Source organism: Ciconia boyciana, chromosome 7 (assembly GCF_034638445.1).
Source record: "Ciconia boyciana chromosome 7, ASM3463844v1, whole genome shotgun sequence".
Classification (NCBI taxonomy): domain Eukaryota; kingdom Metazoa; phylum Chordata; class Aves; order Ciconiiformes; family Ciconiidae; genus Ciconia; species Ciconia boyciana.
In genome coordinates this window covers 22,965,368-22,981,013 of record NC_132940.1, presented here as the reverse complement: position 1 = coordinate 22,981,013, position 15,646 = coordinate 22,965,368, and the positions used below count along the sequence as shown (strand labels likewise).

Sequence of the window (15,646 nt, the reverse complement as noted above, 5' to 3'; positions counted from 1 at the left end):
GACATGGAGTAATATTCCTTCTCAACATTTTAAGCTCAACATAGGCATAAAAATGTATTTGCCAACTTTTTGTGTTGTTGTAGTTGTTTTTCTTTATGATTATGATAGAGAGAAAAGCAGTGATATGTACTAATTCCTCAAAACCAGTAAATTATTCTCCCTTGAGTATTGTGACTAGGCTTTTTCTAGATGGTCCTGTGCTTAACAATTGTTTACATTTAGATTTTTGTTTCATGCTTGGACTTTTACTATTTATACCTCTGCTGCCTCTTCCACTTCAGTTTCCGGTAGTTATCCATTGAAAGGTATTTGAAGTAGGATATGCTTAAAGTTACCTATTTTCTGTTGTCATTTTTTATGCAAGGAAGTTCTACAAGGTTGCACTGGTATTCAAAACATGGTACAGTTATTCCCAAATGTGAATTGTGTAGATTTTGACAGTCATCTTGTCAACTTATTTCTTTCATTCAGTACAACTGAAGTAAAAAAATAATCAGCACAACTATTCCTGTTAGACAAAAAAATAATGGAGGAACTGAAATTCTATGTATTTCAACAATAAAGCTCTCTTATGTCCCTGCAATTCATATTGAGCTTAGAATGCATTAAACAGGGAGGAAAAAAACCCAATGTATTATAAAGGTTCTTGCTTTTGGATTATTTCTACATTATTGGAAAAGATCTGCTGTAGCACACTTTTAAGCTTTACTTCTTGATTTCTTAATACTTGGTACTTGAATTCTTAAAATTAATTATTGAATTCTTAATGCCTTTAAGCTTCTGTTCTTTAAATCAAGAACTTGCATTTGTGATTTACAATTCTTCTTAACACCATGCAGTACACGTACATTCCTAAAAGGCACCAAACCAGGTAGCTGGGAATGGAATGGAATGGAATGGAATGGAATGGAATGGAATGGAATGGAATGGGATGGGATGGGATGGAAGCTAGGAGGGAGAGTCAAAAGGGATACCATCCCACCCCATCTGAAGAACCTGAACTGTTAGAAGAAAAGATGAATCAAAATCAAGAAAGCATAGACCAGAATAGTCTCTTCAATCTAAAGGTCATGTCTTCATTTTTTGTTAAAGGAGACCCTAAGGCTAGACTAACCTCTCAAGCAGACAGTTCAGGTGCAATGAACCAGAACTCTTCTGAGTATGCACAAACCAGACAGCACAAGCATACCTGACATTTAACACACCCCACTTTCCCAGACAGGATGCTCACGATAGCTGTGCCACTACTATCATAGTTTCTCATAAATATGTATCAGGTTGTGAGGCAAAAGCACCTATCTTATTTAGTGATGGTTGTCCATATTCTGAAATACACGTGTTTGAATTTAAATTCAGATGATCCATGTTTTCTAATTCTTAAAGGGTGTCTATATATTAGTGTTTTAGTTCAAAACATCACAGCCTTTTTGAGGTGAATGTCTCAATCATCGCCATTTACCATCCTTTTGTTCAAATCATGGAGATCTCTTGGAGCTCATGAATGGTATTCCTTTCATGTGAGATTAAATTGGAAGAGAAATTCCAGGAGTGCTTCTAATACATACCAGCTAATGGCAGTTCAGTGCCAGACTAGAATTATTGTGAAGTATAGTCCAGAAATACAGAGTATGGGTGTCAGGAGCACAGTACCAACTGCTTCTTCACTTTATAAATCCATTCCTGTTGGGGCCACACTTCCTGCTAAGGTAAACATAGTCATAGACAGAATCACTTAGGAAGCTCAGAATTTTTTGCGTATTGTTTTTCTGGTCTTTGAGAAACAGATGTAGTGTAGCAGGAATGGCAGACTGGAAAGAGAGTTTGAAGGGTAAACAGTTTTCTTTTTCAATGTACTTTGAGTTCACTGTAGTGCAAGCACACTTGAGGCACAAACAGCACCAAGCCGACCTGAGAGTATTCCAGAAGTCCTCAGGGGGATTTTTTTCTATTTCATATTTAATTACTAACTTGTTATCTTGAAAGTGTTTTTCAGTTAAAAAAGATGCATAGGTGCCCTTAATACTGGGTTTCTCTGCATCTGCAAGGGCCACAATTAAACCACAATAGCTTGCTTTTTTTCACAGTACTGTGCTATAGCACAAGCATCAAATAGTCTTAAAATATTTTCCCATCTATTTTTAGCCAACAGAGGGTACACACAGAAGTGTAATTATAATGGAGTCTTCATTTGCCATTTATAATAGGAAGAGAATTCATGCCACTGGATGATTTTCCTCCAATTCCCTGCCAATACCAATTGCTTCTAACTAGCATATATAGTCAATTATAAGCTTTATTTGGCTAGTGCATACATCTGCAAGCATACCAGACAAATGACTGCTCCAAATACTGTGCATGCCAATTACTGTGCTTAGAGGGATTTGGACAAAAGAAAGAGAAGCATGAATGCACTCCAGAGCAAGGGGGTTTTTTCTTTTTTTTTGTTGTGGGTTTTTTGTTTGTTTTGTTTTTGTTTTTTTTTAACAGTTCTCTTTTATCTTCTGTCTTTGTCTGCTGTTTGTTTTCTTCCCTTCTCATACTACTGTGTGGAATGCTGAATGCTGATGAGAGAAAGCTCTTCGGAATGTCAATCAGTCATTTTCTGTTAGCTCATTTACGAATAGGATGCCCAAATTGGACTCAGAATAAGCCAGCTGTAGGCTACCCAATTATCAGTACTGAGCTCTCTGGAGCTATCTTCCTCTATCTCATAACATTTTTCAGTCATGGTGATCTTCACTTGTTGAGCATTTTGTTAACCATTAGTAAAAAGTATTACTGCTACTATGTAATGTGCACGATAGCTGTAATTACATATCTCTTCACAGAAAGAGAGATAAAAACAAGGTTACTAATGAGTTTATAGTCTGTATAAGAGAAATACAAGACAAAGCATGAGACTTCCATTCTGTACAAAAGTTTTTAAACCCCCCCACAAATTAATAAAAAGATTCCAGAATGTGAGTACCACTGCAAGACCACAGGTTAACAAGGAGCTTAGTAATATAAGGAGATTGTTTCATAGTGGGACAGAGTGACAAAAAAGATAATAAACATAGAAAGAGAGAACAGACTTAAGAAGCTGCCTAAAATGCTTTTCTGAGTTGTGACTATAATTTAATGTGTTCTGCTTTGATCAGAGGCCATTCTTACAGAGAAATGAGAGGATCCTTAAAACAGCAAGTGTACTTCCTGTTCATAACTCTTGTGAAATTTAAGTATAACAAATAAAAATCATGCAAAGATAAATGTGAAAAGTTGGCTGAGTAAAAAGAGCTACTAGAAATTATGGCCACTGGCTGTATCTGCTGTCTGATATAGGAAAGATCTATGAGCTATTTGGATTTTATTTCCTCTCTATTCTTGCATCCTACTGATTAGATGACCTAAAATTGTTTAGCTTATGAGAGCTGACAGGATCAGAGACTATGGTAGTATGGCTCCAGGGCAGTGAATTTTTCTTGCTGAATTCACTGAAGTCTTAGGAAGTAAAATAACAGATATAGGACTGAAACTTACGCATCCACCCAGACTTAAAAAAAAAAAAAACAGCACCTGGAAGGATAAAGTCATCTATGATTCCTGCACAAATACTTTCTTTGAACATTCATGCAAAATTAGATCTTACTGAGATAATTTGCAAAAATATTTGGAACAACCACTCTGCATTCTCTTCTGCCACAGTTATCTGGAGGGAAAAGCACCTTATTATGGAATTAGTACCAGTTATGCTAACAGGGTCAGTCCAGGAAAAGTATGCCATGAATAAAAGCAAAACATTGGGCCCTCATAGGTGAAAGCATCTTAAAATTCCAGTGTTACAAGAGCCAGCAAATTTGATCTTGCTTAAACATGGAAAAAAACATGGATATTCAGAGCCTCAGGCTACAACACATATTACTTATCTATTCCATGTTGTATCAACCCACTTCCAGTATATCAGTTGGAAAAGTGAAATTATCAATAACTTTAAAGTGTTACAAACTATCTTGTAGGTGTCAAACTGAAAAGCTGGAGAAATATTCCTATACAGCAAACAAACCTTTAACAGTGCTCTATTGATGCAAAAATTGTAAATTATTAAAAAAAAACAGAAAATAAGGATGCTGTAAAATTGTGAAAATATAGAAATTTAGAGGGAGAGGACGGCTTTCTTTGCTTGTCAGTTTCCAGTGAGTCCACAAATTTTAAAGTTAACTGTGTTGCTCTTAGTGAAATAGTTTTTCCCATTAGACTTGTAAGCGCAAGACTAGCTCGTATGTAGAATATAATGGAAGAGAATACTCTGTTGTCTTTGTTCCCATGCTGCCCTATCTACAGGACACAGGAAGGATGTACAGCATCTCGAATCCTCAGGTATCAGGACTGGCAAAGTCCTGATATCCTCCAAGTATCACGACTGGCAAAGCTGGATTTTCTATCAGAGTTCTCAGCCAGTGACGGTGCAAAAAAGCACAAAGAAGCTCCACCATTCTCCACGCTCTGCCTGTACCCAGGAGAGCATCCTGCTTCTGTCTCCCTGCACATGTTGACTCTTGTGGAGAGACAGGAAGAAGCAGGTTAGATGGCAGTTAACCTCTGTATCAAGACACAGGAAGTTTTTCCCCTGTGCTATCATGAATCCATTTCACAAATACAGAAGAATACTTGGTCAGAATCTGCCTGTATGATCAAGGAGATATTAGGAATTCGAGTGTAAATGTCTTTTGCTCCCTGTCATTTCTTTCTGTGATGTGCCTCCGAACAGGTGTCCATTTCTTTGCTTATGAGTTACAGAGGACTTTGGTTATAGATCACTGTTTGGAAATTAACCCAGCTTGCAAAAAGGATTTAAAATCAGTACTCCACATTGTGGCTTTTGACTAAATGATAAACAAATATGGATAGACCAAAATTTAACATTTTGATTCTGAAATTCCATTTATTTGAGTAGAAGTTCTAATCTATACTGTTATCTGCTCCCTTGTATCCTTTTAGCAAGGTTTTTTAGTACCAGAACACCTTGTTTCCTTTCCTTTTTCCCCTTCAGCACTACTTGAAAGTATATGCCACCTGTATTCTTAGAAAGTTCAATAAATAAGACAGGAAAAAATTAGTCCACCCTAGGTACCTCTTTGTTTTTAGAGCACTGCAGATTTTTACATACCTAGTCACTCTCTCCATTTTGTCTACTTAGCTCAATCCAGCAGAAACCATAAAGGCACAGCTCAAATTATGAGAGGTTATGGACCTTGGCTCTGTGTCAGATTGACATATTTAAAGGACAGGTTGGCTTTTTATGCAACAGCCATAAGCCCTACACTGCTTCAAAAGAAAGAACTGACAGGGAATTAGAAAATAAATTTTCACTTATGGATGCTTTGGTAGTTTCAGATAGAAAAAAAAAACCTTATTTAGACAATTAAAGGAATACAGTAATGACAATGATATGACTCATTTAAAAGTGAGGCTTATTGGTATTAAAGTAAAAATTACTCCTCTCTGCTATTGTTCTCTGTAAAAATATATTCTAGAATACACAATTCCAGTGTTTTTTCCACAGATAGGACGTGTCTTTTCCCCTTTAATCTGCAATATTAGATTTTTAACGTTTTCTGTGCTTATCTAAAGATACCTGTACATCCAAGCCTCCTCTGTATGACACATCAAGTTAGGCATTACACTTCAATAGATTTTTACACAGGTGAATTGAAATGCAGAAACATACCAATCAACACAGCAATGTACAGCACAAAACTTGACAAAAAATTTGGGTTGTGGTGTGGGTTAGTTCTGTATTTTAATATGGTGAATATTCTTTCATCAAAGTGGTATGTTAATATATTTTGGAAACACAGAGGGGAAAAAAGTTCTTGAAAACAGGCTGAAGCACACTCCTATTATGATGAACAAATACAGGAAAGGGTATTTATGAAAAAAAAAAGTTAAAATTAGTATTGAATATGAACCATTGAGTGTGAACTTTAGGTTAGTTCATTCAGCCTTTTTCTTTACTTGTACACATGCTGAAAGTGTATCCTTCTACCAGCTGGAATCTCACTGAATAACAGGTATCTTTTCTGTTGACCTGGGTCATGAAAACCACTAACAGTTGTTAGGGCTAAATCAGAATTCTCTTATAATTTTTTTTTTATTTCCAGGGTTCACCAGGGGAACGTGGAGCAGCAGGCACTGCTGGCCCAATTGGGCTACCAGGTCGTCCTGGACCTCAGGGTCCTCCAGGCCCTGCAGGGGAGAAGGGTGCTCCGGTAAGTAATCACAGAGTCACATAAAACTATCACAGACTTTTCATTCCAGAATGTTACTTTTACCCACTCTAGTACTTGCCTATTAAACATACCCTCAGAATACCTGACCTTCTCCTTTTATATTTACAATTAAGTAAATAGTAAAACATTTATTGTCATACCTTCTAACAACCAAGAAGGGTTAAACCTGTTATTATCACAGCAGGGAGTTAATATAATAAAAAAGTTTGTCAAATCAGTCTTTCATTAAAACTTTGTACCCAGCCACTGTGCATTAGAGTAAAAGTGTATTTGTCATCGGCTTCCATTATTACTTTAGTATAATTTTCTGATACATTCTCTTCCCGTTATAGTTTCCTTTCTGTTGTTTTTTGGTTTTGGTGGGGTTTTTTTAAAATTCTGTATTGGTAACGTGAATCCCCGTACTGAAATCTTCATTAGTCTCCTGTGATAATGTGGATCACTTCCTTTTCTTCAAAACCAGGGTGAAAAAGGTCCTCAAGGTCCAGCTGGACGTGATGGAGTACAGGGTCCTGTAGGACTTCCTGGTCCTGCTGGTCCTAGTGGTTCTCCCGGAGAAGATGGTGACAAGGTGAATCATTATAATTGGTATTAGTGCATCTGTGAGAAGGTCTGTCAATACAGTTCTCTGGTTGTAGCTTTCCTCACAATAAATATGGTGATGAAGCAACTCGTAGCCCTGTGTCCCCCAAACTCCCTCCACCCACTGCAAAAAAACTAAAAAACCCTTCTATAATCAGGTGTCTGAGGGACAGATGCCATGGGACATTAGGATTTGTGTTCAAGAACTAGTAGACTAACATTTATCCTGGCAAAGAAACAAGGATGAAATTGTGGCAAAATAAATCAAGGCAGATGGTGTCAAAATTGATTTTTGCCTATTTTAGAAACTTGGTTTGCTGAATGAGTAAGATAAAATGTTCTCAGTAACATATGGTGATTTGGAACCACTGTTGATATGTTGAGAGTGTCAAAATAATAAGTTCGCAGCAGAGAGATTCTGTTGATTTCTGGCAGAATTTAGGACATGGCACCTTTCAGGATCATCTTGCATGTTTGCTTGATCCAGCACAGTTCTGTTAGTTAGCATAGGGCAAAGGTAAAGACTTTGAGGTTCGTTTTTGTGATGCATGAGTGATATTTATCCCACAGAGAGTATTTTCTGTGATTTAATTTAATTGTCTTTTATTACTGTATAAAGAAAACATTTTTTTCTGACATGGTTTCCTGATGATTTGAATAATTTTAAAGTTTTGAAATATTGTGCACTACAGTGAGAAGCAGTTGTTCAGTCACATACAGTTAGATGAGTCTGTAAATCAGGGTGCTTTTATTATAAGTTCATATTGAAGGTGACATGAGGAATACAATTTCCTTTATTTAGAGCTCAGTTGCACTATACTTCAAAGCCAGGTCTTGTTGCCCTTTGCAGTATAGCAATCAATATCTGGATTAATATGACATACTATTGATTGATGCAGAATTGCCCCGTTTAGGCCTTCACACTTGAAGCAGCAGCATAAAACACAGAATAATCATATCAAAGGGAACATTTAAAGATACTGTGATATTGACTTCAGCTAAGTGTGAAGGAGACCATTTTAAACAGTAAGTTTAACCTTTAACTTTCAATTACAGGGTGAAATTGGTGAACCGGGTCAGAAAGGTAGTAAAGGTGACAAGGGAGAAAACGTGAGTAGCAAAATCCTTTGTCCATTACATTCTTCATAAATAAAAAGTATTCATGCATGAAGTATGCAGGTAGCCTCGCTACATCAATGAACAGAAACAAAGACACACTTTCAAAATGCTTCTTCAAAATAATGTTGAGTTTTAACACAACACTAGAGGTTTGTACTCATAGAGCCATGGATATATTTAGTATTTCTCATATTTCTCGAGTTTACAGAATCCTTAAAAAGTACATAGGTAAACTGCATTCCTAAGCACCCTTCCTATATCATTTTAATTCATCCATTCTACATTTGAACTGGGAGAAAACAAGAATATACATACATTATCTTACTGTATTTAAGTTAAGTTCACTGACTGGATTGTGTGAACATACCCAGCTTTAGCTTCTTAGCCATAATGATGAAGAATATGAAGACTCAGTAGAGAAATCTACTAACATAGTTTTAAAATTTTTAAAGAATATCTAGTTCTTGGAGAGAACACTTAACTGCTTGCAACATTTCAGAACAGCGAAGACCTCAGATGAAATGGCTTATACAAGTTTTCAAATATTATCACTAGGCTTATTACTGAATTTAGGACTAATCAGGCTTCTACTGATTTAATTTGAAACGTTTTTGTCTTCAAAATTATTTCTAAAGTTCAAGTACATCGTCTTTTGCTTGAGACCAGAAATATAAAAATAAGCTTTTTCCATTGTAAAATTTGAAGCTAGAAAGAATAAAACTAGCATTATTTTCTTCTGTTTGATTTTGGTTTCTTTCCCAAAAATTCAGAAAAGGTTTGTTGTCACTTCTGTTCAATTTCAAGATAGACTTGAATATTTGAATTTTATTTGCATAATTTGAATTTTAGAAACTTGGTTTGCTGAATGAGTAAGATAAATTTTATTTGAATAATTTCCTTATATTCCTTATAATTTCCTTACATTCTTAATTTCCTTTATTTGAATAATTTTCCTTGCAGAAAGATTTTTTTAAATTATTATATTTCATCAATATTCACAGTTAGCAAAGTTCAGAACTCAACATAGGGGGGTATTCATAACTAAGCATATTCACTATCTTGAAAACATTGTGTGCTTGTTATGATTAACAACTTATAGAGGATCATAAACGTAGATTGCTTCTAAAAATTGCACCAAATTTTTGGCTTACACATAATCAGATGATGTTTTATAGGAGGATACATACAAATTCAAGCAAATCACAGTTTTATGATAATTTCATAGGAAAAAATGTGGAGACGAAATGTGCAAAAAAATGACAAGGGTTTGTTTTGTTTTTAAGGATAAGCTTGTCCTTTTCAATTATTTTGTGAGAAAGAGTTCTGCATTTTCCAGTGCAGAAAACACATACTTTTCACAATCCTATTTTAACAGATAAAATCACAAGTGCTATAATAAACTATTTGTAATATCCTGATAACACAAGGAATGTAATATTATACACATGAGTGAGAGAGCACTTCTACTATAAACCCCAGTTTTCCAAGAAACATACATGTAACCAAGGTGTAAACAAATTCTGCTTCAAACTAAAATTACGCTTGCATAATCTGAGCTGAATGCTTTGATTAACTCGGTAGAATTAATTTACCAAATTAAAACATTTTTAAAAGTCAGTTTTCAAACTATGGACTTGTTTCCCGTTAACTGAAAATCCATCTTAATCAATTTGCTATTGTAGTTGTAAACCAGCTGTGGGATACATAGAGATATATGCAGCTCCTCTTTGTCCACCTAGAGGTTCATTACAGTACAGGCCCTGTGTACACAGAAATATCTGGGATTTAAAGGAAAGGGCAGAGGAAGCATAGGAAGCAGGTCATGGTCCAGTTCCACTTTGGGCTTTGCATGTGATCACGTGCATATCCTTCTGTTTTCCCCTTTGACATGCCTCTTCATTAGAGATGCTTCCGCATCAGAGAAATTTAGAAAAAACACATGCTGCACTTTTCTATTTCAGACCATTTTAGCATAGCTAGTTATGCTGAGCATTAGACTGTGACCACAGTTCCCATAGTGAGTACTAATGTATTTGGGCATGTTCCAGCAGACCTGCTTTACAAATAAAGTGTCTGCAGCGTAATCATTTGAGAATGTATCCTGTACTCTCAGTCTCAAGGTTTAAGGCATTTGGAAATGTAATACATTTTCCTTGAAATACAGGATTCAGTGTTCAGGCCTGTTTAGTTGAAGTGAATGTTACCCCATTTGAAGTCATGTGTAGTGAATCCTATTTGCACTCAGTTGCAGTCATTCAACCCTGACAATTTCAGAATATGTTTATTTCAAATCTGCTTTCCTTTCAACATGCTGACAGATGTATATTGGGGCAGGGAGGAAAGGCTTTGTTGGTCACCTCTGAAAGATTCTGAAGAGGAAGTAAGTACCTAGTTCTGAAATCACAGGACATAAAGAATAGATATTGACAATACCTAGACACCCACAAAAGCCTTGGTGGGCATTTAGATCCTAATCACAGCAAGGACCCTGAGCAAAGAAGAACTGATCCCTCTTTCCCATTTAAGGAGAGCTGGAAACATCTTCAAGTCCCAGTTGAAACTAACAAGGATTTATGTTTGGGGGTTTAACGATACTGTGCCTAACAAAAAAATACTATGTTGCCATATCCTAGCTAGGGACAGCACAATTTTATTGCTGATGTACATCCTCTCTTGAGCTTCAAAACCTCCACTTCTACCACAGGTGCTTTTATTAACTGAAGATTCTCTCCTCCTGATTCTGATCAGTATCTCTCCATTTGCCCTCCAGAGCAATGGAAAAAAGAGTCTGGCCACATGTCCAAATAACTTCTCATTAATCAATTGTAAAGTACCTTCCAACAATACATTATATCAAAATGAGTATTTAAATGATATTTAAAATGTGTAGATCTCGTTCTGGGCCCCATAAAATGAAAGAGTGGGTAGAAGCATCCTGCAGAGTGTAGAAGCAATCCGTTCCAATATGATTTTTTTTAAATTCATGCATTTTAAATTCCCTTCTCATGGTAACCCTCCCAGTCAACAGGAGCCCTTTCATTTAGGAGTCCTTTCATTTAGGTATGTCACCATAGAGGCTAAAAGGCTTTACTTCATCTATTGCCATCAGGTATGTGATGAAAAAAAATTATAAAATAGAAAAAATACATAGCTTGACACTTCAAACTCCCTAGAAAATAAGATACTCTAGAATATACATAGAACCCAGAGGAAGAAATAGACTACAAGATTTAAATAGTCCCTTTTCCTAATCTCCCTATAAAGGACAGAATAATATAATTTTAGCCCTAGCAAGGTCTTTAAATCTAAGTGTTATTCTGCGCTAAATTAGAATTCCCAGCCTAGAAACTGCAGACAACTTCTTTGTAATCTGAAATAGCAGACTAGAATTCAGCCATTGCCAGGTGTAAGGTTTTATGCTTTCTTAGCGTCACTCTTTATCAGTCTAATCTCTCTAGCTGGTGTAAAAACCAGATTCAACCTAGCGCATAATTTTAACCCCATCATAAACTAGTATCTTGCATTCCCATACTCTCAGTGTTAGATATCTTTATTACATCACATCTGCATAACTGACTTCTAAATTATGCACAATATAACTTAGAAAGTTATTATTCTGTAAGGAGACTGAAAAAATTAAGAAGTTCCTCTCAGAGACATATTTTTGCCATTCTGTTGAAAAGAGACTTAATATCAAAGATATCCCAGTGCTCAACAAGAACTTTTTTATGTCTCCTGGAGGTCAAAATAAGCTTTGTGCTGTTGCAAAAACCATTTGCAATTTCATAAAAACTAATCCAAATAATAAGCATTCCATTTAAAGATAGATTGTTACATGATGCTTCATTTTGATTCATGTTTGCATGGGAATCTATTTTAAATATTCTGAAACATTACAAATGTGCTTTCAATAAATGCCAGTATTAAGTCTATCATAGATGTGCAAATCTGAGTCTTTGAGGGATAAACAAATAATGATTGTTTGTACTGAATGGAAAAGACTTGTGAATAATGCTACATTCTCTATGGAGAAATGTAGAAATGCTTAATAGACCTTGATCATGCAAATAGGGTTGGCCCTATATTTGTTTGTAATCTCATTCCAGATGCCATAATCACTAACTTTTCCTTTTGGATGTTTGCTCGTTGCAGGGTCCTCCGGGTCCACCAGGTCTCCAGGGTCCTGTTGGTGCTCCGGGTATAGCTGTAAGTAGCTTATTCAGAGCAAACCCCAGTCTTGCCATAACTCATCTGATACTTAGTTCTTTGAACTGCATGCTCCTTACTCAGGAATATATTTGAAATCACTATTAACAGTTCTATCATTGTCCTCTTACATGCAGTTGTTTATTGTAAGTAAGCCTGCATAGCTGTTATTTTATTTCAGATTTACAGCAGGGCAATAATTGGAAGGAATTATTAAAAATTAAATAGTGTAAATAGTAAATGGGGCCCATCCTTTCAGTGAACTTGTTTGGTGGTTTGTATGACAGTCAGTGGTAAAATCAGCTCGGTACCAGATGCATTTAAAAGAGATTATCTCTTTAAAATCCACCTGATACCAGGTGGATTGATTTTTATTTTTGTTTTTATTTAGAACACTTTGAATTCTTCTACTATGAAGACTGGTAGAACTATATGCTACTCATATTTACTAATATGTAGATATTCAACAGCTAGAATGTTTATACAGATGTGAAAGAGAAGAGGTATTCGGGGAAAATTTTTGTGAGATATGCAGTATTATTTGACCCACATGAAACAAGGGCATATGCTGGTATTCTGTTTGTATAACACATTTCATTCAATCAAGGTGGTGTACATGCATTTGTAAAGACATTAGGAGTGATTCTGAGCCCTCTTGTTTTCCAGTGATTTCAGTGGAGCTTTTTCTGTTATTATCAGACCTGTGATTTTTTTGCTTTTCGCTGTTTCCAAATAGGGAGGTGATGGGGAGCCAGGCCCAAGAGGTCAGCAAGGGATGTTTGGGCAAAAGGGTGATGAAGGTCCTCGAGGCTTCCCTGGCCCTCCAGGCCCTATTGGCTTACAGGTAAATTCCTTTATTATTTTACCCTCCACCTGTAAAAACCCCAATTTCTGTGTCAGAAACTGAATGAGTATTGTCTTCTATTAAATAAATGATAGCATCAGTTAATAAGAACTGAAAGAACCCATATTCATAGAGTTCATCCATAAACAGAAGATTTAATGCTGAAGGAGATTGGTAAGATGCTCTGAAACTGAACTCCTGGCTACCATAGGCTTTAGAATTTCATTCAGTAACTCATTCATTTATAGAGTCCAACAATTTCTGTTTTAACAAGAGCACTTCTTTTTACTGGAGATACACATTTTAAATAAAAGATTCAACCTGGAGCAGTATTTAACACGTCCTAGTCATTTACTGTTTTTTCACAATAGGTTTTGGCAACATAGTGTGTTTCTCAGTGATACCATCACAGACACTACTTGTGTTCCGAAAGATTAGCAGAACTCTATCATGCTTATACACTGCTGCCATCATTGGCAGGTTCCTATAGTTTCATGTTTCTTCCTCTTAAAATTGTTGTGAGTCTAAAAACACAAAGCAAGCATAGAGTAAAATGTAGGCTTCTCACTGCTGCATCCAGAGAATTACAGTTGAAAAATCCTGCTTTTTCAAAAATTTAATTTGCTTAAATATAGCAAAACAAAGAACAAGACGTTTAGGACCTTTGATTCATTTCCATGTCATTAACATTAGAGGACACAGCACTTTGAAACTATTTCTAATCCATGCATTAAGCTGTAATATGAATCATCTATACTCTCTTTAAAAAATGGAAAATTATAGCAATTGTGTTTGAATATATTAAACAGTATCTCTCCTTTCTATCCACCATGCATGAACTGACTCATCTCTTTCGCTAAGCCAAACCTTAACCTGTACCTATCATTTTTTAAATTCTAATACATAATGCAGTTCGTGAAACTTACAATGAAGCTTATAAAATATTGCAAACCTCCATGAAGATAAACAGTTCATTACTGCACCAACACGTCTTGTGTAGATTCATATTGCCTTTGAAATTGAAACCATCTTTATTTTCAGAAATAACTCAGAAAAAAAATTATTCCTAAATTTTATTATGATTTGATAAGTTTTTTACTATTTTAAAGAGAGTGAAATAAAATTATCCTTGTTATTTTTCTCAGATCTAGGATACTGTTTCAATTGATGTTTTTCAATAAAGTCCACCTTCACATTTTAAATTTCATGAGCACTAAGCTACATAAATATAAAAATCAGTTAGGTTGAGACTTACGCAAATGAAATATTTCAAATGAGGAATTTTATTTCTCTGATTAAGATTTTAATTTGATATGTTGGTCCATGGACTGAGATCCCATATATGCTAATGGTATTGAAGTACCATTGAGAAATCAGGAGTTTCTTTTATTCAGTAATGCAATTCTCATGGTAATTATGAACTCTTGGGGAGTCACAACTTTCTCTGTCTTGTATATAATATTCCATGGTAACTATATCACACTAACTCCAGTTCAATTCTACTGATATTAATTACATTGGAAATTAAGTAAAAGGTATTTTTGTTCATAAAAGTGAACATTGGTAATTTTGAATATTTATTACCTTAATTGTGAATTTCCTTGCTATTTAATTTTGATAGTATTTTTAAAAATAAGGAATTTTCTAACAAAAGGAGTTGAAAGTAAAGAAAATCTGAAAAACTCTATGGGCCTATCTATGTTATCTTATAGTCAATTTATGGCAATTTTACTTAAATTTTGAAATATTAAATGACAATATGACATTTAAATACTTCTTGCCAAAAGTAACTGAAAGGACTCCCAAAATACCATGTCCAATAATGCATGAAATACTGATTCACTGAAATCAGTTGGAGTTTTTACATGTTGAAACAGTTCACCAAATGGCTTTGCAAAGTCTTTTCAAAGACAGAAATATCAAGTAAATGTTTAATTGCCTTTGAAGTTTCATAAATACCTCCTCTGCAAGCAGTTGAATGAGCAGTTGAATGAGCTGAGCATTCAACTTTTAAGCTAAATGTCTTTTTATATTCACGGGGTAGAACTTAGTGGACTTGGCAACTGGAAGATCTAGTTTATTTGAGGTGAGATTCATCTCTCTAAAGACGAGTCATCTAGTCCAAGTCTAGGCTTCTGCTCTAATCACTCTTTAGAACAATTAGCCACGAAATTGTTATTTAAAACTCCTCACAGTGAAGGAAAAGGTTAAAGTCAATTCAAATTTCATTTGTTGAACTATTACAAGGTTACAAAAAGTAAACACAAAGAAAGTTAGAAAGTAATAAAACTACCTGTTACCATAACCCTGGCATTACTACTCAGCATATACTGTAATCAATACATATTACTGAAGATAGTATTATCAGGTATGGGCTTCCATGTTAATAGAATACAGTCTAGTATTTTTGAAAATAAGCAAGGATTATATAGAAAAACCACTGTGTCACCACATGAACTAAAGCTGCCTTTTTTCATGCTGATTATCTAAGAGTAAACAGGCTTTCACAAGAACCACAATGCACTGACAGGTCAGCCAAGTTTTTTCAGTAGTAGCCAACAGAGACATACATCATTTTTAGAAAAGGTATATCTCTGAATTTTGAGAAGTCTTTCTACTGTTCACA

The 15,646-nt window shown here is 35.2% G+C and overlaps 1 protein-coding gene across 3 annotated transcripts in view; it reads left to right on the top strand.

Annotated features, from left to right (window-relative positions):
- COL11A1 (collagen type XI alpha 1 chain) overlaps positions 1-15,646 on the top strand; it is a 163,475-nt gene that overhangs the window by 111,419 nt on the left and 36,410 nt on the right. For all 3 annotated transcript variants that reach the window (XM_072868974.1, XM_072868973.1, XM_072868972.1), the window contains 5 exons: positions 6,141-6,248; positions 6,733-6,840; positions 7,908-7,961; positions 12,123-12,176; positions 12,913-13,020. In XM_072868974.1, coding sequence (XP_072725075.1) covers positions 6,141-6,248; positions 6,733-6,840; positions 7,908-7,961; positions 12,123-12,176; positions 12,913-13,020 — 432 coding nt within the window. The remainder of the gene's footprint in view (positions 1-6,140; positions 6,249-6,732; positions 6,841-7,907; positions 7,962-12,122; positions 12,177-12,912; positions 13,021-15,646) is intronic.